This window comes from Puntigrus tetrazona, chromosome 20 (genome assembly GCF_018831695.1).
Source record: "Puntigrus tetrazona isolate hp1 chromosome 20, ASM1883169v1, whole genome shotgun sequence".
In the NCBI taxonomy this organism is placed as follows: Eukaryota; Metazoa; Chordata; class Actinopteri; order Cypriniformes; family Cyprinidae; genus Puntigrus; species Puntigrus tetrazona.
The window spans coordinates 19433063-19451375 of record NC_056718.1 but is presented as its reverse complement, the minus strand read 5'-3'; the positions used below and the strand labels follow the sequence as shown (position 1 = coordinate 19451375).

The following is an 18313-nucleotide window of genomic DNA, read 5'->3' as shown; positions in this document are numbered from 1 at the left end:
GACGAGAAAAACCAGCGAGACTAGAGGAATGCAGGGAAAAAGCCTATGATGATAGAATACGCGCCCAACTGCATGAGGAACAGCCTTATTTGGAGGCAAACGATTATGCTTTGGAAACAGCCAGAGTTAGAGATAACCCTAGAGCCAGAAACACTAAAAGAGGAGAAAACTGCAGGAAAAAAATGACGGTAGATTTTTAGGGCACAGATTTTCTGTGCCGTTATCTAAAGTGCTCCACTGCACAAAGGCGCAAAGGATTTTGTCCTAATTTAATTTGAATGTCTTATGTTAACAATAATAAAAAAAATAATAATTTAAAATGAATAAATAAATCACAATATGACCGTTCACTGTATTTTTGATCCAATGCATGCAGCCTTGTAGCGAGACTTGTTTCAAAACACACTGTATATTTTAACACATAAACTAGGAATTAAACTAGGCAAAACAAATATTGGGAAAAAGCATTATAGCTTGTATTTTCTGGTGGCATCATGCCTCACGCTTTTGAGTAATTGGTGTATAAACAGAACAAAATTGCTAAAACTAAATAAAAATAATAGAAAAATAGAAACAAATTCCAAAATATTAATAGAAACTGGTCAAATAACACCACTGACAGGCCAGGCTCTTAAATACCTTATGATCGAAAATAAAAAATAAAAACTAAAAAAAAAAGAGGAAAAAACTATTTAGCATAATTTTATGTATATTGCAACATTGCAGAAAAACAAACAATGTTTATATGTGCTTTTGGATGTGTGTATTTCTAAGTTTGTATTAATAAAACAAAACAAGACACTGTCACTTTTTAAAAGCAGAATTTATTTGATATTACTCCGTTAATTAACGTCTGTCAGTAACATATGTTTGGCCGTACTATATTTATGCCTTTGGACTTAGCACAGGATTATGCTGTTTGTATTTAAAATGCAGCAATAAACATAACATCACACAAATTAACACAAATAATTCACTTTCTGTCCATATTTACAACAAATCCTTAAACACAGTTACAGCACACATTCACATCAGAGACCAGCTAATATCCATTAAAAACATCCAAAAAAGAGACTCAGCCAAATTTGAGACTCTTCAGTGTGAGTAAAATATTAGAAACCATTTCGGAGTGGTTGAATTTTTCAGAATATATCGCACATTCAGCAAGAGCACAAATCCTGCTTGCTCAGCTGATGCAGGCAATTGCAATTGGTGGTTAATTTTTCAATGTCAGTCTTAAATCATAGTATTTTGACTATTTCGATTTGCACCGTGCCTTTTATGTCGGTCACATAAAAATAACTCACACTTAATTACGTTATTATTTTATACCCTATGCATGAGTTGATTACGGTGGCCGGTCACTATGGCAACTAACGTGATTCACCAATACTTGGCTGTTTTACTCAACAACAGATAATTACCGGGCAAAAAGGTTATGTTTTTGGCTGATGGTCTCTGGGTATTTAAGACTAATAGAGATTAACAACAACAGGTGATGTATTCGCGCAGAATACAGTGTATTTTTTATATAACCACATAAATACACACTTTCTGCTTTATAAGGCTTAATCTGAGTAATAAAAACACAGCACGCTATAAAGAAATACTGGAGACACTGTAATGTCACATACTGTAATTCACATGTCATAAATATTAAGTGTAATATGTATTCATAGTGCTCTGTGGGAAGCAAAATAAGAACAGTTCATCCGAAAATTATTTTATTTTCATTTTCAATTTCCTTGAGGGTGAGTGATCTTCATTTCCGGGTGAACTGTTCCTTTAACATTATTTTAGCTACTTCGTTAGATACCTCAAAGATTTTTACCAAATATATTTATTTTACAAAATGCAAATGTCCATAGTGTATATTGGTCAGTATAATACATACATTAAGACTACAGAGTAGAGTACGATTAAGATAGATTTTCCCTGACAGGTATAGGATGTGTTCGGCACATAGACGGTTCGCACGTTCGCACAATTTTTAGAGATATTCACAGAATGTTCATGCTCTTCTCCTGTCCCTCAACGGTCAGGTGCCCTTAACGCAGTACCTGACCAGGAAGTAGCATGAGTTGGGCTGAGAATCTGCATGTGATCAACCCCCGGATCTCCCAGGCCACGTCGGGTCCGTCTCAAAGCTCCCGTACGCGTTGGCCAGACAGCACAGGAGAAAGGTGCACATTCAAGATTAGGTTTGGAGGACAGCAATCAGAGCTGCTGAGGGGCGGCCTGCTCCCTGTAGCCTAAAGGGAAAGAGCACAAGGTCACAAGACAGCTATACTGTATGTATACAGTATGTATGTATACTGGAGTCGCCAATTTTAAAAAAAAATGTATTCTCGTATTCACCAAGGCTGCATTCATTTTACTAAAATATGGTAAACGTTGTTGATAATAGTTGTGCTGCTCAATATTTTTGTAAAATCAAACCAAAAAGTATTATTATTATTTAATTTTTTTGAAAGAAACCCATGACAAACATTAATTTATGTGTTAAAATGTGTATAATAAATTAATCAATTTAGCCTAATGGTTAAATATCAAGCAAAAATGGTAGGTGATGTTTGAACTATTATTTAAAACAATTAAATTAAATGCAATAAAATATAAATAATAATAAAATATAAATTATTATACACACATTGTGAAAATACACATTTTATAATAAACAAAAAAAAATAAAACTGAAATAAAAACACAACGATGAATGCAACAAAATTACTGAAACTTTAACTTGAATGAAAACTTAAAAAAACCTAAAATAGCCACTCAAATAAATATATAATACATAAAACAAGTATATAAATAATACTATTATTAATTATTAATTGTCCTGAATCCATTTTGTGTTGTCAATCAAATTATATAAACCAAATGACCAAACAACAGTTTTTTTTCTTACAGAAAGAAGCCTAAAGAAGGTTTGAAAGCATCCTCAGAATACCTAAATATTACAAAAAACTGCCTCTTGCCAACAATACTGAACTCTACCACCTGATGTGAGTGGCACTTGACACATCAATAGGCCGTCTGGAGGTGTGACTCAGTTCAGTTTTCACAAATATCACCTAGAAAATGCCTTACATTTTACAGCCCTGGTTCAGCTCGAGAAGCAGTCTCATCTGCGCAATGAAATATCACAGGTTTTGCCTTTATCTTGCAGTATTCATAATGAGATGTAGAATGGGAATAGATTAATGACTTATGACCTTCTTAAAGCATTGCATTATAACAGGTTTAAACGCAGATGCATTAAAGCTTTCAAAAGATCAAGACCCAAGCTTCAACTACATCAAGCCTATTCTTCTTAGCATGCGAGCCATTCAGTATTCTGTACTGCACACTTTACAGTAGTTAAAGTGATAGTTTACACAAAAATGTAGTTATTTGTTAATGTTTCAGGCATTCCAAACCCAAATGACTTTCCTTCTTTAAAGAATATCCTGGACGTAAATCCTTAGTGAATCAAAATATTATATTTTTTCTTAGAATCTCTTTTTGAATGATTCTATCACTAATCAGACTGATTCAATTCTCCCTGACTCATTGATTCAGGCTATTAACAGCCCACAAAGCTACTTTTAAATATTCTTATGGTGCATTTTGAAGCTTGACAGCCCCATTCCTTTTAATTAAATTTCATTTTTATTTCATTTCTCCATTTCAACACATCATCGTTAAAATGTTCAATTTCGTGTTTCAAGAAAGAAAGAAAATCATGCAGGTCTGGATTATGAATTTTGAGGTGATCTATTACTTTAAACCGTCTTCCGGGGCGGCCGAGCCACAAAGGCAAGGCTGCTGAAAGATCTTGTCAAAGGGGCTCAGCGTGCGACTGAAGGAGTTAGTGGTGCATCGTCGCAGTCTTTGTATGAAGTCGCACTTCTGCAAAGCTTCTTTTCTAATGAGCGCTATGGTTCTACTGGCATTTAATGGACAAAAAGTGGATCAAACAGACTGAGAGGAGACTGGCAGATGGCAGGTGGTGGGAGGCACATTATCCGAGATGGATGAGAATAAACAGAATGGGAGAAGCCGGGCTTGCAGCATGGGTAGTGATAATGGGCTGAGATGAGTGACCAAACTGTGAGCAGACCTGTATCAAATAATTGTGTTATGCCATCTAGGATATTACATTGTTTTCTATAGCATCTACATAAGGGTTACATAAACACTGCAGATTTGACAATTATTTGACGATCAACAATTAAATGTATGAATGAATCCCCTAAATGTCATTATGTAAATAAACTGTCGTAATGTTAAAAATGATAATTACAGAGATATTTTAGTGTCTCTTGTCTATAAACGTAATGTATGAACGTATTTATGATGAGTTTAAGCCACATTTTATGGCAATATTTCATGCATTAGTGGAACTGTCAGTCTTATAATACAATTCAACAAGCTCCATTAAGGAAATCATTTTATCTAAAGTCTATTTAACATAACTCAATTTTTTTTGTCTTAAATCCTTTTGCGCTCTACTTTTCTTTAACCACAGAAAAGTAAGAAGAATGTCTGTCAGGATAACTAAATCAAATTTTGTATGCACAAAAAGAAATATCAGTATATAAAGGAATAAGTTTTAAAACACATTAAAACAGTTGCTTTAAATTGTAACAATATTCTGCATTTTGTTTATAATAATATGTGGCCCTGGACCACATTTATTGATCATCTGAAATAAGCTGAATAAATAAGCTTTTCATTGATGTATTTCTGTAATATTTGACCAAGATACGAAAAAACTGAAACATCTTTGTGACGGTGCAAAAAAATTAATATTAAGAAAATTACCTTTAAAGTAGTCCTTAGCAATGCTTATTAACAATCAAAAATTGAGTTTTGATATATTTATGGTAAAACATCTTCATGGAACATGATCTTTTAAAATTAATTTTAAAAGCCCTTACAGGCAACTTTAGGTTGCAGAGATCGGTTACAATAAAACATTGTATTTATATCAAAACACTTATTTTTACCAGTGTAGATGCAGTAAGTATGTGAATGGCCAATGCTTGCATGCTACATGTTATGATATTTGAGACAGGTCTGAGTATAATTAGCGACAAGAAAAATTATTTGGTTCACCTACCTTCAGAAACTTTGGATCCAAAAGGTTGTGAAATAAATGAATAAATAAATAATAGATTAGAATTCTGAATTATGTTTGCTGAAATGTTCAATAACAGTCTAAACATTCCACAGTAGAAAAAACATGTGACAAAGTTCTGTGATTTGCTCCGTCCGCCTACACAGAACAATTACCGCAGAGCTTTCAATCCACTCCTACCAGCAGACCGCTCTAATAGTCATTGTTCAAAGGATTCTGGCACCTTCTACAGCCCTTGAAGGCGGGGATGATATTAGAAGGAGCGAGAAAGATGTCAGGTTGAACATGAACGGAGCTGACTGTGGCCCACAGCAGGGTGACTGCTGAAATCCTGTCATCTTCTACACTTACCACGCATGTGAAAGGGAGAGTTCACCCAAAAATGAAAATCCTGTCATCATTTACTCACGCTCATGTTGTTCCCAACCTGTTGATTTTCTTTCTACTGCAGAACAATCATGAAAGAAGATATTATGAAGGATGTTTCAGAAGGTTTTGTGTGTTTTAAAGTGCAAAATGTTATTATCCTTAATTATATGAACAAAAACAAGCCAAAAAGATACTTTTTTTTATGTTTTGTGTTTGCCCGAACAAAGGAAGATATTTATATGAGTTTTGGAACGACATGTGGGTAATGACAGAATATTAATTTCTGGGTAGGCTAGCCCTTTTAAATGTACAGTATGTTCTAGTTTTCGCTAGAGATCATTAAAAGCAGATCCGCGAGATCATGAGCACTGATTTCCGATTCCTAGAAGGAAAAAATGATGCATTAAAGTGCCCCTATTATGGATTTTTGAAAACGACCTTTCAAGTAGTGTGAAGTGAGTGAATGAAAACATCCTGCGAGTTTTTTAAATCAAAAAGTGCACTCTGTATAAAGTTATTGTCTCTGAAAAGAAAGAGTCATCTCTGAATCATTGAAAAGAGTCGTTTTTAAAACAAATCCCATTTCCAGTTGGTCTGAATAAAAATTAATTCACTCATTCTTTGCCACTAGGTGTCACTTTTGGAGTGTTAAAATAGCTGTTTCCTTGGTAACACTTTACACAAACAAAGACTTAGACATAGAATATCCAAGACGTGTCACTTGTGTAGTTTTTAATGGGGAAACATGCAATGGTCAGAATGGCACTCTATTGAATGAAGCTCCGCACGGTTAGAGCCAATCGCTAATCAGTAAAGTCAACACGTCACAGCAGCTGCTGTAAGAATCGCCGCTCTGAGACGTGAACTTAGTACTGCGCATGTGCACTGCCTGGTCTAGCCTGATTAATAAGCTTTTTATAATGATGTTTGAGCAAAATGATCAAGATTTATGATACCAGATTTCATTTGTGATTTCAAATATGAAATTTAATTGTAAGCTTTGTGAACGTTTCTAGAGCATTCAGTGTTTCCCCATTTAAAGAAATAGGAGCTACACTTCAATGCCAAAGAGGCATTTAAAGAAACAGGAGCAAAGTTACACGACACAAACGTTGCTTTATCAAGCATTACAGGCATGATTTAACGAAAATGTTTGTTGGGGACTTCCAAAACCAAAATATGAACCTTTCATTACTAATAATAGGGACACTTTAAAAACTTATTTTGTCTAGTGGGAGACATGTATATATCGTCTGCAGCTTGTACAAGAAAGTAATTAAAATATATATTTTTAACGAAACAACCAAAAGTATATAATAAATGATAAAAGTGCTATCAGCTGTATTATGGAGGAATGCTCACTTGCAAGAATGACCATGTCCATTCCCCAAAATATGCTCATGATCCAGCCCACCATGACAATGGCGGTGACGATCTGGATGAAGGCGGCTGCGATGTTCAGCCAGAAAACGCAGCACATGTGCCTGTCGGGAAGGTCTGTCCTCGCTCCGCACAGTACCGTGAAGGCTGAGATGAACGTACCTGTCACAAAAAGACAGCGAGATGCCGTCAACACGGGACATTATGATCCTCTTCTGTGGCTAAAATAGTTAACTCACGCAACATAACCTCAGTCTTGATCTCATCTTAACTGCACACTGTAATGATATCATTCATCATGGTGTGAATAATAGCGTACATTACTGTAAGGTCTGAGACATAATTATGGCATAAAATATTAACAGAGGAGCTTGAATATAAATGAACATGGTGATTTTAGTAGCAGTCAGTGTCAGACATGCCTGTAGCTTTTATTACATCTGCGGTCTTGGATGTACTGTTTGTACTGTGCTTAAAAGATTATCAAGGAATAACAAGTCATACGGATTACAAAATTGCAAATATGTTCTTTTTTGCAAAGACAAAGTTGCATGTTATTTGAGAAAATATTATTTTCATGTTCACTTTAAAGAGCAGTCTGCTTTTAAATCTAGGCACAAAGCAATTCCAAGGAGACGTTTTCAGTATTTAAGTATGTGTCATGCTGTTCTGATCTTTCCACAGATCCGCGGGACTAGTCTGAAGAAAAGTCTCATTTGGGGACTCTTGGGAACTTTAGCCAACATGGTACTGTAACTCGCCAAGACATCTCTTGTCAGATAGATTTTTTTCTATCCCCCTCAATCCAGGGCAATTAGGTTATGAATAGCTTTCCATATTTGTAAGGCCGATAAGCATAATTCACACTGAAGGAGTCTGAGCGAGCAGGCAGCACTATGCTGCCAAGCGCAGTTTAGCATCTCATTAGTGTTATCACAATAATAGATTCTAATAGGAAGAACAGCGGCTGAACATTAGCATAGCCTCCTCATTATGAGAAATGTACTTTATTCAACCCGGATACAGCCTGTTCTTTAGTTAACAGCATGGTCTACCGCTATGAAATGCTTGGCTGTTATTGAGAAGAACAGGGCAGAACCTCTTGAGTTTATCATTTGGAAGGGGCTTTCCAAGAGAAGGCGAAAAATGAGTCACTTTTCACATTTTTTTTATTCCCACGGCCATTATACAGACAATACAACTACTGTACCGTCCCCAAAAACAGACAGCTTACACACCAAGAAATTAAAGAACAAGTGTTGGAAGTGGAAAAATACATCTTTTTTTCTTAGTCAAGCATTATCATTGCAGCCCTAGAAGAACATCCCCTGATTGCTGCCATCTTTGTTTCTTGGGACATTCGAACCTTTCACCTGAGCCATAAATACCACATGAATGATTACACTATATTGTTACTTTCTGCACCAGACTAAAAGTCTGGCAAGCCTTTAAAAAAAAAATCATACACTGGTGAAATATCTATTATAATATAGTTTTGTGGTTAATATGTTTAAAATAATATTATTATTACCACTAATATTATTTTAAATATAACAATGTAAACATAAATATGAATTTTATTCAAAATATTTTAAATAGAGTTAGAAATATTGTGAAATAATCCCCCAGTTTCACAGACAAGTCTTAAACCTAATCCTAGACTAAAATGTAAATCTGAGCTGAGCTGAGCAATAAATAAAGAAATGGTCACATATATGTTAATCATATACGTTAAGATACATAGATAGATAAATAGATAGATTATTCTTTTCAATATTTTTTTTTTAAATTCCTCTTACTGTCATTCAAATTCCCGATCGGCTAATTCCTTTCAAATTTACAATTTACGGTACTTAGGTCCTGAAGTTTGCTGAACCCTGTCACCCATTCATCGCTATGCTTTCAGTCTGCATAGCACTGCTCCGTTCTATGTGACAAACAGAGCCTTGGGTGTTTGTAGCCCCTAATTAAACTGAATGACGCGAAGACCCCCACTACACTATATTATCAAACACTTTCACACACACACACACACACACACACACTCACAGGACGAACCGACTGTGTGGCTCGCGTCAGGCTGTCAAACAACGCTTCTGCCTGTCAAACTGCATTAAGCGCGGGACACCAAGTCAAATGTCTGCTTGCATATGCCACACATATAATTAAGAGGCCACATTACACGTCATAACGAATCAAACAGAGACATGCATGCATTCACACTCGTTCTCCTCAGTGAAGAAGAGATGCTTAAAGATGAGATACAAAAGAGTGGTGAGGGGTCCAAGTCCCTGCACATTAGGCTCACAATCACTATAATTTTCCTCAGGCTTCCTCACATGCACCCTATTGCCAGTGTGGGAGGTTAATTATCCCGTACAGTTCCTTTTCTTCTGAGAGACAAATGTTGCTAGGAGAGCGTGTGTGGAGCTTCTCAGGTGCCAATGTCATTTTTCTAAAATGTTTTAAACCTATGTACTGTAAAGTCTTGGTGACCCTTGACGAAAATCAGTTATCTTCTCTGTTGTTCACCCTCTTCAGACTGGAAGTTAGTGGTTTCAGGAAGTCATTCACAAGACTCTTTATTTGTTGAATGCACACACTGATTAAGTTTCTTCAAGTCAGACAGCATGGTTCGGCAAACCACTGCATGAACCAAGAGAGACAAAGAATGACCTTACGTCTAAAAAAAAGAGTGATTTCAACGCACTCTCGCTTCAGATTTAAATAGAGCACAATTGTAGGGTTATAGAGGTTATTAAGGTATTCAAAATCTCCATAGAGATATTGATTTTTAGCAATAAACATTTCACAGAAGACCTGTGTCTTTGAAAAATATAAGTTGCAAAAATGGGGTATTCGCAGCAATGCCACGAAATCCATTTTTGTTTCCCAAAGAACCAGAATCTAGAACATTATTTAGTGAATAGTTTTTCTCTATGAAGAACCTTTTGTGCAATAGAAATTTCTATGGATGGTAAAGGTTCTTGATGGAAATTTTTAAGAAATGCGCTATGGGCTTCAAGCATACTGTACAGTATATACTTCACAACTACAGAATACAGCTGACATTACTTCACAAGCCAACCTGAAAATGACTATTTGCATGACTAAATTTCTATTTTGCAATAGCAGTTTTGGAATTCTGAGTACATTAAAGTCTGTAGTTAATAGTTAAAGGACTGAATTCACAAAATTCTCTTTCACAAAAGTTCTTTCAAAACTGTGCAGTCAGTAATTTCCGTTTTCTTTAAAGAAATGAATGCATATATTCAGCAAGGACCTTTTAAAGTGATGAAAGTGAGAGTAAAAACATTTTAAGGGTTACAAAAAATTTCTGTTTCAAACAATATTACCGTTTTACTGTATTTTGATTACATAAGCAGTAGCGTACATATAGTGTATATACCCTTGAGGGAATCCATTGTTCAAAATGTTAATTTGTAAACTGTATGATAAAGTCTTATTTTTTGAGATGCATACAGAAAAAATGAAGCAGAGTACATACTGCACCTCTCTAACACTTTAAATTACGCATGCTGCGTTTGGTCTACAGGTTGCGGGGAAACTAGGCCCGAGAGCTTGATGTATAACAGAGTCATTTGGAAAGCGAGGTGAAGAATTAGCCTCAAGGTAGGCCTAGAAAACATGCACAGAGACCATTCCGGAAATTGAAAATTCCACAACAGCTCTGCGGCCTCTATTTATAACAGCTCAAGGATGAGAGCCAAGACAGCTTGCGAGGAGACGCGACAAAGTCAGTCTGACTGCCTGCAGCCATCGCAGTTTTCAGCCATTCTGTGAGAAGCTGATTACTCATCAGTCATTTACTGGCTTTTCAATCCCTTCCGAAGAGAGAGTCATTTGGGTTAACGCTGTCTTTTGTGAGGCTCACGGCACCAATACTGCTCATTTAATACAGACTTTAAGGGACAATTTCTGATCTTCTCAAGTGACTTGGCCTTGAGAAGATCAGAAATGAAAAAGCATGCTATTGCTAGAACAGTTTGTGATATGAAAACCCCATAAGGGGAACAATTTGAGTCATTTTCATTACCTCAAAAGTTAAACTTTGAGATTGCTTTATTGCCAGATCTTACGATCAAATTGTTCTGTTCACAGAGTTTGCTGTTTATTGCTAATATGGCCTCGTCATTAATCACGCTGCAAATCTTATGTAATCTGAAGCAAGAGCATCAGTGTAATTTGTTATCGGGTGTCTCTGCTGGTTTGCCACAGCGCAGCTGTATTAAAAATGAGACCAATAACAGCCTCTGAATGATGTTATCCCATTCATCTCATTTTGTGAGTTAAGAGACGTCTGTATAAAATTAGAAGTTACAGCTCTCAGTGGTCTTCTTTCTGCTGCCAAAATAATTGCACTGAAAGCCATTTTTCTGCTCTCTAAGCTAACTATTGTCACAAAAACACCAACTGTGCCCTCATTCTAGTAACCATATATAATATTGTAACTGAACTGAATCCATCAGCTGCGATTCAATAAAAGAAATGTCATATTTTGGTCGAAGATGTCCTGCGGTTTCATTCACTGCACTTCTGAGAGACATTAGTTTCCTATTTTCCTTTCTTTTTTTTATGTTGGGTCTCATCCTTATAAGACACGTTCACCGCCTACAGTCCATTCACTGACTATCGGGTGCGTATTTTACACAAAACTGGGAAGATTTTTTTGATTCTGGCTGTCTATTTCAAATTTAACACTGTCCAAATATGCACACACTGCCCTAATACATAGGCTTAATCCGCAGATGCAGTATCATTGTGACAGAGAACTGAACTAAGAGCCAGACTACCATTCAAACGTTTGGGGTTTATCACATTTTTTATATATATTTGAAAAAATCTTCAAATATATAAAATATCTTATCAAGTTATGTTGTCTAAATGTATTCATTTTTAAAATGTTATTTTTCCAAGTAATGGCAAGTGATAACAGCCTATATACAGTTTTTTAATCATTATATTTATATCATTATATCATTAGAATTTTTAAACATTACTAACTCTAGAAATTTAGGTGTAGCGTGTTGAAAGAAAACTGGGAAGTTGCTGGGTTTAAATTAAAGACCTGAGGTTATTTAATTTTCACAGGTGTTACATCTGTTACGGAAAGGTCAAAGTACAACTCTAAACTCTGGAATGTAGTACATCTGGGAATATTATTATAGTTCACACCTGTATACCCATGTAACATCTTTCATCAAAGACTGAAAGTTTGTTCAGTTTCGTTCATACTTAAAAGCATTTGATTTCAGACTCATCTTTAAATTTGCATTGCAAATCTTTGAATATGTTAAGAGTATGAAAAGAGTAAAGTAAAACATCAAATTAGAGCACCACTACACTGTTGACCCCGGCAGTCAGTTTATTTTTAGCTTGAATCCACAAGAGAGTTAAGGTTGCATACAAGAGTCCTCTACCTGACAGTCACAGGGTCCTCTACATGTCTGTTTTTTTCTGTAATTCAGTTTGCTTTATGAAAAGCTTTTACAAGAAGCTTTTAACATATTATTAAGTGTCTAAAAGAAGATGCAATCTAAAAAGATAACCATACTTAATTTTTTTGCCCGTTTAAGTGCACTTTAAAGGACCCCTTTGGAATGAATTCATTTGCTGGCTTATCTACCTCTTTCAATCTTAGAGGAGACAGACAGGCAGGCTTCTGCTAGCATCTGCTGTCATGGAAACTAGAAGAGCACCAGGGCTAGAGCGATAGGTTCAGTTCAGATAGGTTCAAAGAGTGTTGGGATAGCACTGGCATGAGCAACACAAATCTCCCAAATTGTCCTGCTGAGAAAATAGTTTAAACTGGGTGGTCTGCACCAAAACAGCTAAACCAGTAGGAGACCAGCTTAAAATGGTTGACACTGTTTTGTCATCACGGTTATCACTGAAAAGACTTCTGGCATTTTCAAATATCTGGTTAATGTGATTTACTGTACATGCAGGTTGGATAATAATATCTTGTGGAAATGGAAAAATTAAAGAAAAGAAAAAAAAAACGCCATTAACTCTAGAAAAGATTATTCAGGACATGCACTTTCATAAAAATGAAGCTAAATGCATCTGAAGTGGTCGACCCTTTGTCTTTTTTTTTGCACTTCAACACTCACATTTTTAAATGATACTCTAATTTTAGGCTTGAAGTACAGTCCGTTTCAAACACGGGTTTTGGATGATATTCACTATATATTTTTGGAAAGCTCTTAGCACTTTATTATCCTTTGTTTGGATGTATTAAATGGCAGAAATCTGAATGCTCACCACAATTACATTTTTTTTCCCACGTGAAAAGACTTCCCATTTAGAATTAGATCAGGTCAGGCTGACAAGTCAACATTTTTCCACTTTTAGACCTTGAGAAACTCATTTCTTTGGATCAAATTACATCCGTATCTGATTACATCTAAACCGAATGCTTTTTTTTAAAAAAAAAGCCTACATTTTTGTTCTGCCCAAAGCCTTAAAACAAGATTTTTCTAGTATGCCTGAATAAATGGTGCAAATGAGCAGGCAAGCCTAAAATTAAACAGCTGTGAATCCAACTGTCAAAATAATTTTGATGCCACAGATTTTCAGAATGGGTGAGCACACAAGAAAAAAAATGTTTAAGGATGCCAGTCAGGAGTCCAATGTCGCAATTTTAATGTTGGATAGGAAAAAATGTTTAGAACCAGAAGGATTTAATAGATTGCATTTCGCAAAAGATCATTTATTAAATATGCTAAAATTATTTATCCATCCATCCAAAACTTCACAACACCTCTTTGAGATGCCTAGTTACAAATTTCTTACAATTTCAACTGTATGTAAATGTACTTTTAGTTGTAGCATCTCAAGCAACTTATTGCATTATTAGCGTTTCATTTCATAAGCAATGACCCAGATGCCCAGCTCTGTCATTGTTTGGACATGAAATCTATTAACGAGACCCTCAATTTGTGCACATGCAAATTAGCATGATTTGAACGTAAACTCATCTGGCGCCCAATACATGCCCTGCAAAGTATCGGCAATTAAAGGTGAGGAGAGCAGGTTGTCAAGCATGACTCACTAACTGGAGTGGTAATGGTCTCTGACAACCCGAGCGCAGACTGTGTGCTCAAGAGAGCCCCATTTGGCTCTTGGCATTTTCCCTTGTATCATCGTCATCCAAACATGGGCTCTCTTGTCATAATATTCTGCTCTAGTTTATGTATGAGCAACTGTGCAGCAGACAGGAGCTCAGTAAACCATGCCCACGTGCACAGATGATACGAGACAGGCACATTACCGCCTGTAGAATGCATGGTCGTTCTGTAAGCATTTATGCAGTCTACATGCACTGATTCATACTGAATGCTTGCGTCCTCCAAAAGCACTCCATGTCCTCCAGACTCCAGAGGGACCGGCCGAAACATGAGGAGGAAAGGCTATGCTGAAGTGGACTGCAAGATTAGATGACTTGAGGCACGGGTCCAATGGGGGTATCCTGATGGATGAAACCAATATTGACGTAAACACCAGAGGGCCACAAGTGGCTGAGTGATGCGGTCACCGGGTTGATTACTGTGTGTTCAATCTAACTGCAACTGTCAGAGATGGATTCCAAGCTCTGCACATGTCCCGGTAGCATAAGTCCGGGGCGAAGATGCCACAGAGGAGTTGCATATTTCCCATGCCCTGGTAAATATAGGGATGGCTTGACAATTTCGATTAACGGTTTTTAAATGTGGAGTAAGTATTTTATAATACTATCTTCTTTTGGAAGCTGCACTGATGTACTTATCGGTACATATTTCGTGTCTCGCCAAAAAGTGTGCCCAGGTATGTTTATGCCATGGGACCAGGTAGGAAACACCGCACCTTAAATTGATTCTCATTTTGAAGAACCAACATCAATTTAATCTGACATGATTTAGCACCTCAGTTCAACTGGAAGCACAGATATTAATCAATTACTTCTTTCTCTTACCAGTTGATTGAATGAATGAACATGAATAAACATTAGAAGGTATGCTGAAAAACAACTTACACATTATTTTGTGTTTCAAATGCAAAAATGCATCAATAACCATTTCGTAAACAATGCGTCACGTTACATTTACCTCAGAAAAGACTAGATATTCGCTCACCTACAATTCACTTGGTACAGATGAGCAATGTTAGGGGTAAGCTTTCATCACAATTTGGATTGAAAGACTTTGACGCGATTCTTTTGCTACTATTTCAAGTATATTTCAAAGACATTCCCTGAGGTCATGCTTCCCAGCCTTATTAGAGATAAGGGAGATCAATATTCTTCTGGCATGCTTGCTTTAATACTTTGAAAATTGCAAGCTACAAAGTGGTGCTTTAATTGTGTTTAATGCAGTGGTACTAAAACACTTTAAGATAAATAAAACAATACATTTGGTCTTTGAAGACTGACATCATTGCACAATCTATTAGGAATTAAGAAAAGAGGCATGTTAGATGAAAGAAGGTTTTTGCAAAAGCTGATCGCACACATGACCAGATACAAGAAATCTGTGATAACTTGCGATAGAACTAACATGATAGAGAATCAAGCTGGAAACGACAATATCGAGATAGATTAATGGATCGGCTAGGAAGGAGAAAAGGTCAAGGTATCAATCATGGCAATGGAGTGGATGCAATTATTTATGATCGTCTTGATTATCTGTTCTGGTATGTTCTTGGACGCACGTAATGGATCTATTACCACTTGTAAAAAATTGGACATGAGCTGAAATAAAAAAAAACCTGCTTGTATCGAATCTTGACCTAAATGTCAGCAAGAAACACGATCCGATCTCCAAGTGTGCTTTGGTGCTTTATGGCTCAAAATATACAAATATAATCTTTTAATTCATACTGACTTTTATTTACAAATTTATTTCTAACAAAATTAGCAACACCTCTTATAAACTAGATACAGTGCAAGCCTATTAATCATTATTTTCTCAAATATTGTGCATTTTTAAATCACAACCCAAAATACGACATCATTTTCTTTTAGTTTTACCATATGACATCTCGAACTAATCAATATATTATTTCCTGTTTTTTTGTCACATGACAACAACATGGCTTTCTACATGTTGCTTGTACCCCTTTCATACAAACAAAACTTATTCAACATTTATTTTCCCAAGCAATAATAACACAAGGTTAGCCAACCTACTCAAGGGTCATCTTGTTGAGATTTTCAGCCTTTTGATGAGACTTTTTCTTCATTGTACCACCCACATGTTTGACTTTATGCCCCACAAACACGTAAAAATAGATTTTAATTCAGAAATTAAAAACACGTTCATTGTAGGTGGATCCATTTGTCTGCATTTTTCCTGTTTTAAGTAACAAATTAACGTAACGTCATTGACCCATATACAAAAAATACCGCAAACACAATAAAAAAACGTATTAAGGATTGCATGAATGAATTAAATGAATGAACGCATATAATAAGCTTTAATCAAATAATTCAAATCGTAATCGCAAAGTGTAAACTATATCTACAAGCACGTAGTATATATATAAGTGTATAAGTGTATTTAAAGCAAATTGGAACGACTTAAAGCGCGCGTTGAAAGAACTTGTTGATAGAATGTCGTTTATTTCGGGTAAGTACAGTGTTATTTATCGCAGGTCAGGTGGTTGTGTGTAAATGGGCGAATCGCCTGCTTGTACTCACCCAGTCCGGGCACAAATGTGTTGAGAAACAGGCAGATGACAGCTACTGGGAAAGGCATATATGGGATGGCAGCGCGTAAAGCTCCTTTCTTCTCCCTGACCTGAACAACAACTCCGCTCGTAGAAGAAGAAACTCCTTTTTCGTTCATTTCTGTGTCTTTGTGGTCCATTTCACGATTTTTTTAAACTACTTGCAAAGCTAGAAATCCTTGTTTTGGTTTGCACTGGGCACTATCAGGCGCAGCTCCAGAGCGAGCGTCAGCTTTAGGTTGAAACGAGTGCGTGCAGTGAACGGTAGGCGTCACACTTACTACAGTGTCAGCGAGCGATAGTAGATTGTTACACAATGGATTTAAAGTCACAGTGGTGACTTTAACAGACCAATTTGACAGACCAATTATCAGATCGTTTGAAACGTTACCGATATCCAGTAAACTGTTATTCAGTGTCTTCAAACGCAAGACGGTAGTAATAGATTTTTCATTTTCCTAAAAAAAAAAAAAAATTCCACACGTCGAACCATACGTGACCCTGTGCCACATTACTTCATATAGCCCATTTTTGTAATAGCCAATAATATTATATGGGTCAAAATGATCGATTTTTCTTTTACGCCAAAAATCATTAAGATAGGCTGTCGGTTAAGGTAATAAGTTAAAAGGAGATCACTGGTAAGGTAATGTTTGGGAGCAGGGCATTGCCCCAAACGATCAGCAACTGACTTTCCGAAACCTGTTTGTCTTTTGAGGAACCTAAATATATATCAAAACTTATTTTTGAGTAATAGTAACATGCATTGCTAAGTACTTCATTTAGACAAATTTAAAAGCAATTTTCTTTGTTGTTGTTGTTGTTGTTTTTGCACACACAGATTCCAGATTTTCAAATATGCTATATACGCCAAATATTGTACTTTCCTAAGAAACCATACATCCACGCAAAGCCTATTGTGTAGTTTTTAGATGATATATCGCAATGTATCTTTATACGAGATATATATATATATATATATATATATATATATATATATATATATATATATATATATATATATATATATATATATATATATATATATCTCTCTCTTAATTCTTAATTCTAACATATATTGACATTTTTATGGATATGAATGTTTATATGTGACTTAAAAATACTGTAGACTAGAACAATCAGTAGCTAAGTATAAATATAGTATATAGTCACCTTTCAAATCTTACTTTCTATGTTTTAGGAGCTCATTGACAACACAATTAGCTTAGTGAATGGAAACATAGACACTTTATCTGATGGTTACTGCTGAACAGAAAAAAATATTAGATAATTTAAAAATACTCATTGTGCTTATTTTTTATTTTTTGCTCTGTTGATTTTATTTTCCCTTTTTAAAACCACAGTCTCCCTTTGCCACCTCCTGAAAAAAATCACTTGCTGTTTATCCAGAACAGAAGGATACTCTTTGGTGAGCCGCGGCCTGTCACTGACAGTCTTTGAAAATGCTGATGTGTTGCACCTTGACTCAGAAGGCCGTCCAAAGCCAGAGCTGTCACAATGAACCAAGCTGCAAATCAAAACCATCTGGGTCTGTTGTGTCAACAGCTGTGGGTCTGCAGCCATGGCACACACTCAGAACACTTGTCATTTCCCAGCCTGTAGACCGGCAGGCTCCATAATTACAGTACATTTTTGAGGGTGCACATACTTATCATGGGGAAAAATAAAAAGATGATCAAATATGGTTGACAT

At 35.9% G+C, this 18313-nt stretch overlaps 1 protein-coding gene across 2 annotated transcripts; it reads right to left on the bottom strand.

The window, feature by feature from the left end:
• Positions 1-804: 804 nt before the first annotated feature.
• On the bottom strand, positions 805-16873 carry stum (stum, mechanosensory transduction mediator homolog). 2 transcript variants are annotated; one of them, XM_043219801.1, is made up of 4 exons: positions 16572-16871; positions 6857-7036; positions 5108-5116; positions 805-2252 (listed from the first exon to the last, which is right to left on the bottom strand). In XM_043219801.1, the coding sequence occupies exons 1-4, from the start codon at positions 16738-16740 to the stop codon at positions 2218-2220; spliced, it is 393 nt and encodes a 130-aa protein (XP_043075736.1). In that variant the 5' UTR covers positions 16741-16871; the 3' UTR covers positions 805-2217. The 2 variants fall into 2 exon arrangements, with proteins under 2 accessions (XP_043075736.1, XP_043075737.1); XM_043219802.1 differs by lacking the exon at positions 5108-5116 and having other exon boundaries at positions 16572-16873.
• Positions 16874-18313: the final 1440 nt, after the last annotated feature.

What these genes read in the sequence shown, in the direction of transcription:
- stum (XM_043219801.1), bottom strand. Translation starts at nt 16,740, where the DNA reads ATGGACCACAAAGACACAGAAATGAACGAAAAAGGAGTTTCTTCTTCT. An exon ending in CACATTTGTGCCCGGACTGG is followed by an intron (nt 7,037 to 16,571) that starts GTGAGTACAAGC and finishes TTTTTGTGACAG; the next exon opens with GTACGTTCATCTCAGCCTTC.